Source organism: Hippopotamus amphibius, chromosome 1 (assembly GCF_030028045.1).
Source record: "Hippopotamus amphibius kiboko isolate mHipAmp2 chromosome 1, mHipAmp2.hap2, whole genome shotgun sequence".
Classification (NCBI taxonomy): domain Eukaryota; kingdom Metazoa; phylum Chordata; class Mammalia; order Artiodactyla; family Hippopotamidae; genus Hippopotamus; species Hippopotamus amphibius.
Genome location: NC_080186.1, coordinates 77,269,434 through 77,286,518, shown reverse-complemented (window position 1 = coordinate 77,286,518; position 17,085 = coordinate 77,269,434). Strand labels below are relative to the sequence as shown.

At 34.8% G+C, this 17,085-nt stretch overlaps 1 protein-coding gene across 1 annotated transcript in view; it reads right to left on the bottom strand.

Moving 5' to 3' along the window:
• The window catches only part of DNAI4 (dynein axonemal intermediate chain 4), a 123,672-nt gene that overhangs the window by 27,318 nt on the left and 79,269 nt on the right, over positions 1-17,085 (bottom strand). The window contains 2 exon segments of the mRNA XM_057717036.1: positions 3,304-3,512; positions 15,166-15,360. Of these exon segments, the coding sequence (XP_057573019.1) occupies positions 3,304-3,512; positions 15,166-15,360 (404 nt within the window).

Here is a 17,085-nt window from a genome sequence, read left to right as displayed (position 1 = left end):
GCATTTAGGAGGTAATTAAGGTTAAATAAGGTCATGAGGGTGGGGTCCTAATCCAAGAGGATTGGGTTCCTTACAAAAAGAGGAAAAGACAGAAGAACTCTTTCTCTCCACCATGCAAGGATACAGCCAAGCAGAAAGAAAGCCTTCCCCAGGAACCAAATCACCTGGCACCTTTATCCTGGGCTTCCCAGCCTCCAGGACTGTAAGAAATAAATTTCTGTTGTTTAAGCCACCCAGTCTATGGTATTTTCTTATGGCAGCTCGAGCTGATTAATACAGCAAGTCGTTTTCAGAATTGCTTATACAGATGACCCTTGAACAACACGGGTCTGAACTATGCAGATCCACTTATACGGGGATTCTTTTAAATAAACATATTGGAAAAAATTTTAGAGATTTGAGACAATTTGAAAAATTCACAAACTGCACAGCCTAGAAACATCCAAAAAAAAATTAAGAAAAAGATTTGTCATGAATGCATAAAATATATGTAGATAGTAGTCTATCCTTATATAGGCATAAGTGATATTCAACATAAAACTAATAATGTGTGAGTTTTCTTACGGTTTTATAGCTTTGCTTTCAAAGAACTATATTACCATACAGTATGCCCCTCTCTCATAATTGAAAAAACTGCATATCACCCTATCATCACAGGTAAGTAGTTTTTTTTTTAATGTAACAGTGTTTCCAATACTGTATTATGAATATGACTGTAATACTGCATGTCATAAAAATTTTATAACAATTCGCTCATTAGTTTACAGGCTAGGCTATCCTGAAGCAATCGTATCAGTTACACTAGGCTACCATAAAACAATCATATTGCTGCTTCTTCATTATTAATGCATAAATCATTATACCTGTAAATAAATATAAAATTATCTTTCACATATTTTCATTTTTGATCTCTAGTGTTAGTAATACATGTAACATCAGCAGTGTTTTGTATCATATAAGACAATATCGATGCAAGTACTGACAGTCTTCATCTGTTAAACAGATGATGTAAACTTAACAGTATTGATAAACAGTACTATAAAGGTATTTTCTCTTCCTTGTGATTTTTTTAATAACATTTTCTTTTTTCTAGCTTCCTTATTGTAAGAATACAGTATATAATACATATCACGCACAAAATATGTTGATTGTTTATGTTATTGATAAGGTTTCCAGTCAACAGTAGGCATTAGTAAAGTTTTGGGGGAGTCAAAAGTTATACTTGGATTTTCAGCTGCATGGGGAGGTTGGCACTCCTAACCCCCATGTTGTTTAAGGTCAACTGTATAAGTACATATGGACAAAAGTTTAATGATCGACCAAACCCAGCCTCTTCTTTGTAATCAGAAATATTACAAATACTGTCCTGCTACCACCCTACCTTCAAGCCAACATTATGTCTCCACAGTTCCCTCTGCCTTAAAGTACTCTTCACCACTACCCCTTTCACCTTGACATTGACAAACTCCTATTCATCCCTTCTAGACTCAGCATAAGCGTCACATCCTCTAAGAAGCATTCACGAGCCTCCCTTATGTGTTCCCACGGCTTTATTTATTTTCTTTATTAAAGCAAATAGGAAACTATTATACGATCAGCGTCTGTGTGTGACTAAATTACTGCTATATCTCCAGCGCTTTAACAGAGTTCCTGGCACAGAGTTAATGATCAATAAATATTTGTAGAATGAATTAATAAATATGATAGATGGCATCTGTCATATATTTTTTAGCTTCATTCAAAATTAATTTTAGTCTCAATAGCAATAATTTTTCAAATGCTAGTATATTCAGTTTCTTAAAATGAATCATCTGTCCTTATTACATGGTTATTATTGATTTATTAAATCTCACTTATCTACAAGATATTCCCAAATAGTTTTATACAGACAAATCCATACTAAAAGTATTTTATTTTATTCAAAAATAATACATATAAATTAAGAATTGTGTTATTTAGGTTTCAACAAAAATGATGAGAGGTTTTTTTTAGCTTTAATTATTTTTAAATTGAGGTATAGTTGACATACATTATATTAGTTTCATGTGTATAACATAATGATTCAATACTTGTATATATCATGAAATGATTACCACAATAAGTCTAGTTAATATGCATCACTATACATAGTTAACAGAATTATTTTTCTTATGATGAGAACTTTTAAAATCTACTGTCTTAGCAACTTTCAAATATGGAATTCAGTATTATTGACTATAGTCACCATGCTGCACATTACAGCTTCATGACATTTATAACTGGAAGTTTGTACCTTTTGACTCCATTCACCCATTTAATACGCATAACAACTATTGAGCTTGCACACTGTACCTTATAAGGTGTAGCAATAAAATAATAAGGCTAATTCTTAATACATGGATAATACAAGACAGTTTAGACAAACTAGTTTTGACCGCTTTAAAAATACACCAAATATTTGTTCCAAAGATACTGCTATTACACAAAATGTTTTTGAAATCACTAGTGGAGAGCCATGTCTTCAGGATGAGTTTATAAACCTCAGGAAAAAATAAGTCTCATTACTCTATAATCATCTTTTTTTTTTAACAAGCAAACATACCATTCCCCAGTTTGATGATTCATCTAGTTTTCCTCAAGATGATTTTCAGCAGTGCAGTAGTTAAAAGCAAGAACTCTGGGGCCAGATGTCTGAGTTTGAATTCTAACTGTTTTACTTACGGGTTATGTAACTTTGGGCAAGTTTTTTATCCTTTCTGGGCTTTAGCTTCCTCATCAACATAATGAGGAAAATAGAAGAGTTGTGATAATACAAGTAAAATGTTTATAATAGTGCCTGATACATAGTAGGTGCTATTTAAGTATTTGCTGCTATTAGTAGTAGTAGTATTTCAAGGAATCTCAAAATCACTTTGTACATGTTCAGGGTCACCGGATTAAGTATATACTTCCAAATATGATTACTTTAAGGGGGATACAAATTTGGGTACATGAGTTTGGTAACATGTTAAACTAAATAAATATGTACTATCTTCTTATTCATTTCTCCGTACCTCATATGGGTTCAGAGAATGCCGTGTCCCAAGTACATCTCTTAAAATAAAAATGGTGACACATTCATATTAAAGGAGAAAAACATAATTTTGTAACTGTTTGCATTTTCCCTTTTTTAAAACATGAACTTGTTTTTAGAAGAATTTTAAAACTAGGGGTTATGTCAATTTAAATCCCTTGCCTAATAGATGAGAAAAAAATTCTTCATTAGTACTTGACAAGTGCCCTTAAATGCTAGGGCCAGAATTATTAAAGTGTGTGATAACTTACTGGATTTGTTTTATTCCAGGCAAGGCTGCTCACATTAAGGCCTCTGGTTAAGTCACAGGAAAAAGACCAAAGTCGTTCCAAATTGGCTGGTATTGTTGATTGTCCTGAACCTATTTCTATTTCTTCTTCCTCTTCTTTCTTAGCCTCTTCTTCTACCTCTTCAAGTTTTTCACCTACTAAAAAGTCTTCAGGCTCTTCAGGTTCCGATTCTAAAATTAAACCAAATAAAAAGAAGATTATCGTTCTCTATAGCTACAGGAACCTGTCAAAGTTTCCAAAGAACATCTCTATCTACCATTGACACTTCAGCCACTATTGGATCTGCTACATCATATGGTCCAAGGGATAGGGCACCCTGAATAGCTGTCTGAACCTGTTGCAGAATCTTCTGTTGTTCTGAGGCTCACTCAAAACTATTGGCTTTTCAGACCACTCAGTAAATGGACCAGAGTAGCGCACTCAAATGAGGCATAGGTTGCCTCTAAAATGCAAAGAGGTCCACCAGGCATTGCCTCTCTTTTCTTGGTTGAAGAGGAACCAGATGCAACAAAGTATCCTTCACTTTAGAAGGTATATCTTGACATATTTCATGCCACTGGACACGGGGAAATTTCACTGGAATTCTGTCAGATTTATTTCTCACCCTCTGACATGGAAATGTCTTACCAGTAAGTCTACTTCTTGTTCATAGGTCCAATTAGCATAATACCATCAATGTAACAGACCAGTGTGATATCTTGCTGAAGGGAAAGCACCCTGCAGACTAAATTGTGACATAAAGCAGAATAGTGAAGGTATATTGCTGACCTGGCCAGCTGAAAGCAAATAGCTTCTGGTGGTTTTACCAACAGGTATTAAGGGAAAAAAGTATTTGCCATATCAAGTGCTATACACCAGGTACCACGAGATGTGTTAACTTGCTCAGGCAATGAAACCCCATCTGAAACAACAGCTGCAATTGGAGTCACCACCTGGTTAAGTTTATAATAATCCACTGTTATTCTCCAAGGTCCATGTGTTTTCTATGCAAGCTAAATAGATGAGTTGAATGGTGAGAGTCAACATTCCTGAATATTTCAAGTCCTTGATGTAATCTCTGGAATCCTTTCAGAAAGGTGGCATTGCTGTGATGTGCTATTTTCACAGGTATAGGCAGCTCTAGTGGCTTCCACTTTACCCTCTCCTCCCATATTAGCCCTTACTCCACAGGTCAAGAATCACAGGTGGGGATTCTGCCAGTTTCTGAATATTTCTATTTCAAGTATACATTCTGGAACAGGGGAAATAACCACAGAATGATTCAGTGGACCCACTGTGAGATTAACCTGAGCTAAAATTCTGTTTATCACTTGACTTTAGAACTCCTTACTCTGACTAGTAGACCCCAGTGATGTTTCGGATATCCCAGAGTTAGTGTGAACTCAGAGCCACTGTTCAGTAATTCCTGAAATTTCTGGTTATTTCCTTATCCACAATACACAGTCACCCTAGTAAAAGGCTATAGATGCCTATGGGGAAAGCTAGGATAAATATTAACAGTATACATTCTTGGCAGTGTAGCACAATACATTCTCAAAGGGACCCAGTCTACTCTTCATTCAAGAAGTTCTGGTTCTATAAACCCACTCAAGTCTAGGAGTAGGTTAAGGGGCTGTGACTTTGTTTTTTGGTGTTTCAAGTTAGAAACACTTGACCTATAACTCTACTGCTTATACAGATTAAGAGTTTACAAGAAGACTGTCTGTTATGGGCTGAACTGTTTCTCCTCAAAACTCATATGTCCTAAGAATGCAGTATCTCAGAATGCAATGTATTTTGAGACAAGGGCTTTAAAGGGATGATTAAGTTAAAATTAGGCCATTAGTGTGGGTCCCAATCCAATATGGTTGGTATCCTCATAAGAAGAGGAAATTTAGACATGCCAAGAGAGACAGGGATGTGCACACACAGAGAAAAGACCATGTAAAGAGGCAGCAAGAGGGTGCCACCTGCAAGCCAAGCAGAGAGGCCGCAGAGGAAACCAACCCTGCTGGCACCTTGATCTCGGACTTCCTACCTCCAGAACTGTGAGGAAGTAAATTTCTGTCATTTAAGCTGCTTGGTTTGTGGTATCTTGTTATGGCAGTCCTAGCAAACTAATACACCACCTACCTATTTCTCTTCTAAAGACATCATGATCGACTAGCCAATGTCCTGGGTCTCTGCGAGTCAGACTGTTCTGATTACTGCTTTGTCCCTATTATGGTAACCATGCCTACCTTTTCTCTCACAATTAAATACTGCCATTTAGCCCCCATGACCCCAGGACCCCATGATTATTGTATTTAAGGTCCCAGTTCAGTGGCAGCAGCCTTCACTATAACTTCTGACCTACCAAAGGGTGACCACAGAGCTCTGCCCATCACATACTTATTTCTCACAATTGTGGTGAAAGGTATGTTATCTGGACCCTCCTGGAATGAGTGAGCAGGTCATCACGATAAATCTACTCTAACATTATCATGTCCCTAAACCTTTGGGTACCTTTCTTTATAGTATACCAAGGCAGTTCTGACATTTCAACTCCACTTAGTGAAGGTCACATTTTGGTCCATCACCAGCCAACCAAACTCTTAAAGCCATTTCTAATCCCTTAAACTACAACACTGTGTCCAGAATCTCTGCTTAGTGGAACCATATTAATAAGTTTGACCTGATCTGACTTTATATTCATTCCATCATTATTCTACACCCTTTGGTATAGTATAATGGAATGGAATAGTACCCATTCCCACCTGACCTCTGCCTGTATAAATTAGAAAACTCAACAGTCAATTTGGCAAGAAGTTATAACAAACCAAAATGTGTACGTACCTAACAATTTCAAAATACACGAAACAAACAAATAAAACCAAAAGCTCTGAAAGGAGAAATAAACAAATACAAAATTATAGTTGGAGATTTCAACACTCATCTCTCAATAACTGGTAGAACAAGTAGGCAAAAAATCAGATGACCTGAACATCACTACCAACCAATTTGACCTAACTAACATTTACAGAACATTCCATCCAAAAACACCAGAATATATATTCTTCTCAAGTGCCATAGCCCATTCTTTAAGATGGACCATATTTCAGACCAATCTTAACAAATTAAAAAAAAAAAAAGAAATCGTACAAAATATACTCTCAGATCACAATGGAATTAAATTAGAAATAAGAGAACGATAGCTAGAAAATTCCAAAATACTTGTATATTAACACATTTATAAATAACACATGGGTCAATGAAGTCTCAACAGAAATTTTAAAATATGTTTTAATGAACTGAAAACACAGCATATCAAATCTTATGAGATTCAGCTAAAGCACTGCTTAGAAAACATATATGAGAAAAGAAGAAAGTTAAATTTGTATCTCACATATGATCCACCCATTCCACTCCTAGGTATTGACCCAAGAAAAAATGCAAATGGCCATTCAAAGACTTGTACAACAGTATTCATACCAACTTTATTTGTAATGGCCCCAAACTAGAAGCAAATATCAATCAACAGGTGAAAGGATAAACACAGTACACGATATTCACACAATAGAATACTAGTCAGTAATAAAAAAAGACTGAACAATTGATACATGCAACAACACAAGTTAATCTGAAAATAATTTTGCTGAGTGAAAAGAAGCTAGATAAAAAAGAGTGCATAATGTTTGATTACATTTATATAAAATTCTAGGAAATGCAAACTAATCTATATAAGGATATAAAGCAAATTAGTGGTTTCTTAAGTATGGGGGAGGGGTAAAGAGGAACAAGAAGGAAGGATTATAAAAGACATGAAGAAAACATTTCAGATATACATATATATCATTGTATATAATTGCATATATTCATTGATTGTGGTGATATATCAAAGCTTTTAAATTGCATACTATAAGCTTGTGCAGTTTATTGTCACGTATACTTCAATAAATCTGTTAGAAAATAACAGTGGTATATCACTCTTTAAATGAATCCCAGAAAATACCATAGCATTTTTTGATTGTGAAAAAAATTACATCCATTGATATACATAGGTTTAAGCTGCAAAGTCTGATGAGTTTTGATAAATATACACACTGATGTAACTAAGACTCCAATCAAGATGAAGACTATATCCATCAACAGAAAAAGTTTCCTCATGCTACTTTCCAGTCAAACCTAATCTACCATAGGCAGGCACTGGTTTAATTTCTAAACCCTCGAGTAGTTTTGTCTGTTATAGTATAAATGGGCCCATTGGTATGCATTCTTTTCTGTCTGAATTGTTTCACTCAACAATGTTTTTGAAATCCCAAGGTTATTATGTATGTACGTAGTGCACTCATTTTTATTGCTGAGTAGTGCCTCAGCATTTGTTTAAGCATTGACCTGTTGATGGATACCTGGGCTTTTTCCAGTTTGGGGTTATTACGAATAAAGCTGTGCTGAGCATTCTAATATAAGACTTTTTTGTGGACCTACATTTTCCTTCTTTTGGGTAAATATCCAGGAAAAGGATTATTGGGTCATTGGACGGATCTGTGTTTAACGTTTTAGAAAATTTCTAGCAGACTTCTAGGTTGTACAATTTTATATTCCCACCGTAATATATGAAAAAACCCAAGCCGCTCCATATTTCTGCTGACACTTAGTTTTCTCATTCTTTTTAATTTTAGCCATTTCAGCTAGTGTATTGGTTTTAACTTGCGTTTCCTTGATGACTAATTATGTTTAGTACATTTTCAAATGTCTAGTGGTCATTCATATACATTTGTGGTGAAGCTCCTGTTCAAACCTTTTGTCTATTTTTCATTAGACTGCTTATCTTCTTTGCATCAGGCTGTAAGAGTCCTTTACTATTCAAAATTTAAGTCTTCAGTCGATGTATATTGCAAACATATTCTTCTAGTCTGTTGCTTGCATTTTTTCCCTAAAAGTGTTATTCAAAGGATAAACATTTTAACTATTGCAAAAGTCTTATTAGTTTTTTTCTCTTATGCCTTGGGAATTTTGCATATTTTAAGTGATCTTTCTTGTGCTAAGATCACAAATATTTTTTTCTTTTATTTTCTTCAAGAACTTTACACTTTTAATTTTTACATTTAAATCTATGGTCCATTCTGAATTAATTCATATATATGAGATGAGATGAGAGTTGAGGTTCATTTTTCTACCAATACGGATACCACTTGTTTCAGCACCATTTTTAAAAGATCAGCCTTTCTCTATTGAATCGCCTTGGCATGTTTGTTAAAAATCAATTTACTACAGAAGTCTGTGTTTATTTCTGGACTCACTATTCTGTTTCAATCATCTATATGTCTATCTTTAGACAAATACCACACTGCCTTGATTACTGTAGCTTTATAGTAAGTCATTTGTAATCTGGCAGTGTAAGTCCTTCAACCTAATTCTTCTGTTTCAAAATTGACTTAGTTATTCTAGGTCCTTTGCTTTGCCATATAAAATATAGAATTATATTGCCAATTTAATTATTGTTAAAGAGAGTTAAAATGATGAGAGATGTCTCTTACTTTTACTCACATTGTCAAATTGTAGCCTTCTCCATTTCTTCGTGTAGATTTTGATTTCTGTTATTATTTTCCATCAGCCTGAAGAACTTCTTTTAGCATTTGTTGCAATGCTGGTCTGCTGGCAATGAATTCTCTCAGCTTTTGTTTGTCTGAACATGTTTTTATTTCACCTTGATTTTTGAAGGGTATTTTCTCTTGATATAGAATTTTTTAGCACGGTAAAAATGTCATTGCATTGTCTTCTGGCTTCTGATAAGAAATAAGGGCATTATTAGCTTTCTTCCCTGAATGCAATGTGTTTTTTCTGGCAACTTTTAAGATTTGTTTGACATATTATTTATAATATGCCTCAATGTGGTTCTCATTGTATTTATCTTGCTTGGGTTTCATAGGTCTTCTTATGACTATTGGTTTAAAGATTTTTTTCAAGTATAGAAAATTTCTAGCTACTCTTTCTTCAAATATTTTTCTGTTTTTCCTCCACTTTATTCTATTACTGCAGTTCCAATTACAATATATTAAATCACATGATCTTGTGACACAGGTCACTGAGGCTCTATTTTTTTTTTTTTTTTCTTTTTGCCTTGTTTCTCCCTGTACTTCAGTTTGGAATGTTCCTCTTGAGTGTCTTTGAGTTTAGCGATCTTCTTCAGTTTTTAGAATTCTGTTAAACCCAAGCAGTAAATTTTTCATTTCAAGTATTATGTATTTCAGCTCTAGAAGTTGCATTTGGTCCTATATGTAGCTTTCATTACTTTCCTCATTGTATTCTTATTTTTATTTAAATCCTTAAGCATATTTTTATAGCTTTTTCTTTAATAGATTTTGTTTTTTAAAGTAGTTTTAGGTTCACAGCAAAATTGAACTCAAAGTGCAGAGTTCCCATATACTCACACCCAGATATACGCACAGCCTCTACCAGATCAACATCCTGCACCACTAGTACATTTGTTACAATCAGTAAACCCACAATGATAAATCATCATCCCCCAAAGTCCATAGTTTACCTGAAGATTCACTCTTGGTGTTGTACATTCTATGGGTTTGGATGAGTGTACAATAACATGTGCCCACAATTATGTATCATGCAGAATAATTTCATTGCTCTAAAAATCTTATGTGCTCTGCCTTTACTTTTCTCCCAACCATCTAATTTCTAGAAATCCCTGATCCTTTACTGTCTCCATACTTTTTCCCTTTCCAGAATGTCATACAGTTGGAATCATAGAGTATGTAGCCTACTCAGATTGGCTTCTTTCACTTAGTAACATGCATTTAGGTTTTTTCCATGTCTGTTCATAACTTGATAACTCATTTCCTTTTAGTGCTGAATAATATTCTATTGTCTGGATATACCACAATTTAGTCATCCATTCAGCTACTGAAGAATATCTTGTTTGCCTTTAAGTTTTGGCAATTATGAATAAAGCTGCTATAACTATCTGTGTGCAGATTTTTATGTGGCTACAAGTATTCAACTTCTTTAGGTAAATACCAAGGAGTGCCATCATGGACCGTATGGTTATAGTATGTTTAGTTTTGTAGGAAACCGCCAAACTATCTCCCAAAGTGGCTGAACCATTGTGCATTGCCACCAACATTGAATAAGAATTCTTGTTGCTCCACATCTTTGGAAGCATTTGGTAGTATCAGTGTTTTGGGTTTTAGCTATTCAATAGTTGTATGGTGGTATCTCACTGATGTTTTAACTTGAAATTCCTTAAAGTATAATGTTGAGTATCTTCTTATATGCTTATTTGCCATCTGTGTATCTCTTTGGTGAGGTGTCTGTTAGGTCTTTTGTCCAATTTTTTAAATTATGTCTTTTATTTCCTAATTGTAGAGTTTTAAGAGAAATTTGTATACTTTGGATGAGTCCTTTATTAGATATGTCTTTTACAAATATTTTCTCCAGTCTGTGACTTGACTTCTCATCCTACTGACAAATGTCTTTCACAGGGCAGAAGTTTTTCATTGTAATGAAGTCCAGCTTATCAATTATTTCTTTTAATAGATCATGCCTTTGGTGTTAAATCTAAAAAGTCATCATCATACTCAAGGTCCTCTAGATTTTCTCCTGTGTTGCCTTCTATGAGTTTTATAGTCTTGCATTTTACATTGAGGTTTCTGATCCATTTTGAGTTACTTTTTGTGAAAAATGTAAGATCTGCATCTAGATTCTTTATTTTTCCCATAAATATTCAGTTGTTCCAGTACCATTTGTTGAAAAGACTTTTTTCTATTGTACTGCCTTCCCTCTTTGGTCGAAGATCAATTGTCTATACTTATGTGGATCTATTCTGGGCTCTCTATTCTGTTTCATTGATCTGTGTTGTCTATTCTTTCACCAGTACCACACTGTCTCAACCTTTATGGTAATTCTTGAAGTCGGGTAGTGTCAGCCCTCCAACTTTGTTCTTCTCCTTCACTATTGTTTTGGCTACTCTGGGTACAATAGCTTTTTAAAAGTTCTTGTCTGCTTTTTCACCATCTCCGTCACCTTTTCATCTGTTTCTATTCATTGATTTTTCTCAGTCATGGGTCACATTTTCCTGCTTCTTTATGTGACTAGTAATCATTTTTATTGGTGCTGTGCATCGTAAAAGTTACAGCATTGAATGACTGGATTGTGTTTTCTTCCAAACCATGCAGTGTTGAAGTTTGTTTTGTCAAGCAGTTAACTTACGTTCAGATTATCTTGCTTTTTAAATTATCTTTTCCTAAAGTGTTGTTTGTTTGTGGAGGTGGGGGTCTGGACTAGTCTATACTCTAGGGTATGGCCACTCTGGATGTTACTCCAGGTCTCTCCCTTTGCCCAGTCAGAATTCGAATGTCTCCCAGCCCTGTGTGAATTCTGAGACTTTTTCACCTAAAGTTCCATGGTAGTTGTTCTTTCCTTACTTTCTGAAGTTTTATCCTAACTTGCACAGCCTGTGTTTCAGCCAAAGACTCAATGGTAGATTTATACGGTTTTTTCCTCTGCATAGTTCCCTCATATCTGATTATCCCAGCAATTACAGCTACCTCAGACTCTTTGAACTCTTATCTATATGTCAGCAAACAAGCAAAACTGCAACACTCTGCTACAGTTCATCACCCTGTCCTGTCCTGTGGTCTCATAATTATCTGCATCCTAACTAAAAGCAGAACTACTATTTCTTCTTTTTTAAGCGATCAATGATAGGTTCCAAATTTGTATGGTTGACTTCCAGTCATTATGGATTAACTGTATTAGACTTTTCCTCTTACCCTAAATAAATATAAAATTAGACTAGACATATGAGGTAACTGTTTTCACATACTGAATAAAAGGCAATTCACAACTGGGAACCCCACGGGAACCTCACTTTCAGCCTGGGGACAATTTCCTGATCACAGTTATGGGAAGTAAGTTTAGCCTAGGCAAAACATAGCAATCTAGTTGAGTTGAGGAGAAAGAAATAACAGTTTAAAAAGGCAGAGGTTTTTGGACTGAGTAAAAAAATCAAAACCAAACTATACATTGCTAACCACAGACACATTTTAAACATAAAGACAAAAATATTATAAAGTAAAGGGAAGGAAAATATATACCAAGCAAATAATAAGAGTAAGAAAGTTAGTGTGGCTATATTAATGTTACACAAATCAGACTTGAAGACCAAGAGTCTTACCAGAATAAATATGGGCATTTCCTAATGATGACAGTAAATAATGATAAAAATTAAAAAGGGAACATCAGAAAATAGAACAGTTTAAGTATGAATGTACCTGATAATCAAGCCCTCAAATATGTAGAGCAAAATTAATAAGTCTAGAGAAAATAGAGACAAATCCATAGTCATAGTTAGTGACTTTAACAATACTCTCTCATTAGTTGATTGATCAGGTCAACAAAAACTCAATAAAGATGCAAGATTTGAAAAATGCTATTAATCATAATTAACATCTAAAGACTACCACACTAGGGCTTCCCTGGTGGCGCAGTGGTTAAGAATCTGCCTGCCAATGCAGGGGACACGGGTTCAATCCCTGCTCCAGGAAGATCCCACATGTTGTGGAGCAACTAAGCCTGTATGCCACAACCACTGAGCCTGCGTTCTAGAGCCCATGAGCCACAACTATTGAGCCTGTGTGAGCAACTACTTAAGCCCGAGCACCTAGAGCCCATGCTGCACAACAAGAGAAGCCGCTGCAGTGAGGAACCCATGCACCACAATGAAGAGTAGTCCCCACTCACGGCAACTAGAGAAAGCCCGTGTGCAGCAATGAAGACCCAATGCAGCCAATAAATAAATAAATTTATTAAAAAAATAAATAAAATGGGCAAAGAACTCGGCCAAATATTACTCAAAAGTAGATATACAAATGACAAAAAAAAAAATATTAAAAAGATCGCCACATCAGGCATTATCAAGAATGTGGAGCAACTCTTGCATATTGCTTGTCGGATTGTAAAATTGTACAAATAATCTGGAAAGGTATTTTGCAGTTTCTAAAAAAGTTATACATATATCTACCCAAAGACCCAATAATTCCACTTCTATGTATTTACCCAAGAGAAATTAAAATATATATCCACAAAAAGAAACACAAAAATGATCATAGCAGCTTTATTCATAATAGCCCAAAGATGTCCAGCTGTCCATCAGCAGGTGAATGAATACACAAATTATTATGGTATATTCATTAAGTGGGATAGTACTCAGAAAAAAAATGTACTATTTATATACATATCAATGTAGATGAATCTCAAAAACATTATGTTAAGTAAAAGAAGCCAGACACAAAAGAATACTTACTATACGAACCCACTTATATGATACAACAAAACAATTCACCTATAGTGAGAGAAATCAGCTTAATGCTTGTCTATAAGGGTGTATGTTTTAACTGGAAAACAGCAGAAGGGAACTTTTTGGGTTGATAAATGTATTCTCTGTTTTGATTAGAATATTAGTTATGCAGGTTTATACATTTTTAAAATATCAAACTATACAGTTAAAACATATGTATTTCATTATATGTAAATCTTACCTCATTAAAAAATTTCCTACGATATTTCTATTTCTTAGATACATTTAAAGAAGTGATCTACCAACAGTTTTGTTTTTAAAACATCAAAATTTACAGTTCTCGGCAAATTTTAATCTTATAACTCTTTAACAATGGGATGAAAAATTTACATATATGATAAAAATTTTAAAATATCAACCTAACATGAGATAAGAAACAGTTTTTAAATATTCTTAGATGTAAGTAAGCAAAAAGGTTTACATCAATTTGTCACACATGCAATTTTGTAATCTAATTTTTTGATGTAGGCATATAGAAGATCAATTTTGACTTGAAGGATCAAGAAATATTTCATAAAGGAGTTTGCCCTAATCCATACTTGAAAGCTGAGAAGGCAGCAGGCAAAGATGGGATGAGGACAAGGGTGGATGGCCAAGAATATTATAACTAAAGGTTTACTAAGGCAAGAAAGTTTAGGTTCTGTTTGGAGATTATCAGATAAATATAATATGACTAACTTTTGGGGTTTTCAAAATGCTAAAATGAGCTAAAGTAGTCTGTGACCAGACTGCAATATATTTGAGTAATACACTATGAGGTTTGTAATTTATTCTAGGCAATGGGAAGTTACTAAAGATTTTCTAGCAGTTAAACATCATGTTCAAACCTGTGTTTAGGATATATCAGCATGCTGGATGGTAGAATGGAAAGAGAATTGGAATGGGATCAAAAGACATTGGTTGAATGCCTAGATTTGTCACAGACAATGCAACCTTAGAAAGTTTCTATAAACTTCATTTTATTCATTCAAAAATTGAGAAATTGAATTAGATAATCTCTCAAATCCTTCAAAATATTCTGTGAATCTATGTGATGGGATCTGTAGCTATAAGAGCAGCAGGAATGCCTGTGTAATAAAACTAGGGAGAGGTAATAAAAGCTAGGACCTGGAAAGTATAAACAGCAATGGAAAGGGGGCTTTGATTGTGAGAGGATAGGTCAATGCAAAGACAACAGAAATGAAAGAGCCATAGGTGCTTATGAGGTTTTGAATCTAAGGAATTACTTCTTTCTTTGGGCTCCCTGGTTTGAACTCTCTTGCTACTCACATATTTAGTGCTAAAAACTATATTAAAACGTATTCTGATCAGTGATAACTTAGTCTAGAGATTGCATTTAGAAATAATAACGTCATTTGATTTTTAAATTGTTTGAGCTTGATTAAAAGTGATTATTTTTAAATACCCTTTTTAAAGTATAAAATCTTTATTTCAACACAACACCATGTTTTTTTAAAAAAAGATGTTTTAGTACATAGTGTATTAAATACCTTTTAAAACAGGAAGCTGACGATAAGCTGCAAGTTTTGGCTGAAATATATTTCCCATTATAACTCGTTCCATAAAAAATAAGTCCTGTTGGAACTTATCAGATTTCAGTACTGCATCTGAGTTGTCTTCTTCTTCATCATGGACTTTAGCCAGAATTACATTTTCAATATCCATTAGAGAACTACCTTTGCTAACTGTAAAATACAAACATGATGCAATGATAAAATAATTCAAATATTAGCTGGTTTACACATTCTAAAGATTTAAGAAATGACATTTTGCAATCACTATTTGTTTTCCTCCAGTATTTAACAACTTCAAAAGACATTTATTGAATGTCTTTTATGAACCAAGCACATGCAAGGTGTACATAAATTATCTCATTTTGGAATTCTTAACCACTCAAAAATATGCTGTTTTCCAGAAAATAAGCAATGATCACTCATAAAATAATTTGTATCTCTATATATTTTTATTCAAATTGAAAAAAAATTATTATCAGTCTTCAGATAAAGGTTTGATTTGATTATTGCCTTATAGGAACAATAAATTAATTTTTATTGATTTTATTTTTATTGATGCTATAACAAATTACCAATAACTTAGTGGATTAAAACTGTACAACTTATTATCTTAGAGTTCTGTAGGGTAGAGGGCCAACCTAGGTCTCATTGGACTAAAACCAAAAAGTTAACAGGGTTATACTCCTTTCTGAAGGCTCTAGAGGAGAATTCATTTCCTTGCCTTTCCAGCTTCCAGAGGCCACCACCAACCCTTCCTCCATCTTCAAAAGACAGCAACATTCCATCTCTCTGATAGTCTTCTGTCATTACATTTCTCTCTGACCAGAACTGGAAAAAAGGGCTCCAACTGTAAGTACCCATGTGATTAGTTTTTGTCCACTCCAGTAATCCAGGATAAAACCTCCTTCTTTGAAGACCCTTAATGTAATGACATATGGAAAGTCTCTTCTGTCATGTAAGGTAATTTATTCACAGGTTCCAGAGATTAGGATATGTATATATTTGGGGGATGATTATTCTGCCTACCACATTACTTAGTAAAAAACAGAATGAAGGGAAATCCTGCATCCATGAAGATGGAGTAAACACAATTTTGCCTATTCCTCTGTTAAATACAACTAAAAACCCTGGACGTGATATATAAAACACATATAGGAAGCCTCTGAAAACCTTTGACAGAAGAAGGCAAAGCAACAAGAGAGCTCAGAACCCAGAGGATGATACAGTGGTGAGTTCCCTGGATTTCTTATTGCTGCACATACTCCAGACAAAACTCCTCTCTCTAACCAAAAGACCAGGAAAAGAACAACCTTGCAAGAAAAGTAAATAAATAAATAAATAAATAATAAAAACAAGCAACTTATAGAATATAACCATTCCACTCCAGACAAAAGCACAGAGAAAAAATTGTAGCCCCACCCATTCCACAAATTGTACTAGCCAAGTGGGAAGCCTAGACTTCCATCCTTGCCAGGCTCTAACAAGGCATTCCAATCTCTCACCCTTCTAGTGGGTGTGGTGTCAGAAAAGACTCAGTGAGGAGCCAGGACTTTCAACCCTATCAAAAATAATAACTGTGCTGCACTTTCAGTAATGTCAGTGGAAACCAGCTGGGGAACACAGAATTCCACACCCACCTGGCAGTAACAAGGTGTCCCTTCTTCTCCCCAGTAGAATAGTCAGAGTTGGACTGGTAGAGTCAGAACTCACAGAGCTGCCTAAAAGTAATAAGGCCAAGTCCCAATCCATGGTGTCAGGGAGTGGTAATGAGATGCTCCTATCCCTGCCAGTCATGTATGTATCAATGGAAATCAGAGCTCCCCACCTGCCCCTGCACAACAGTAATGAGGAGATGATCCTCTCCCTCAATGTAATTGAAGGCTAAATGGAGAACAC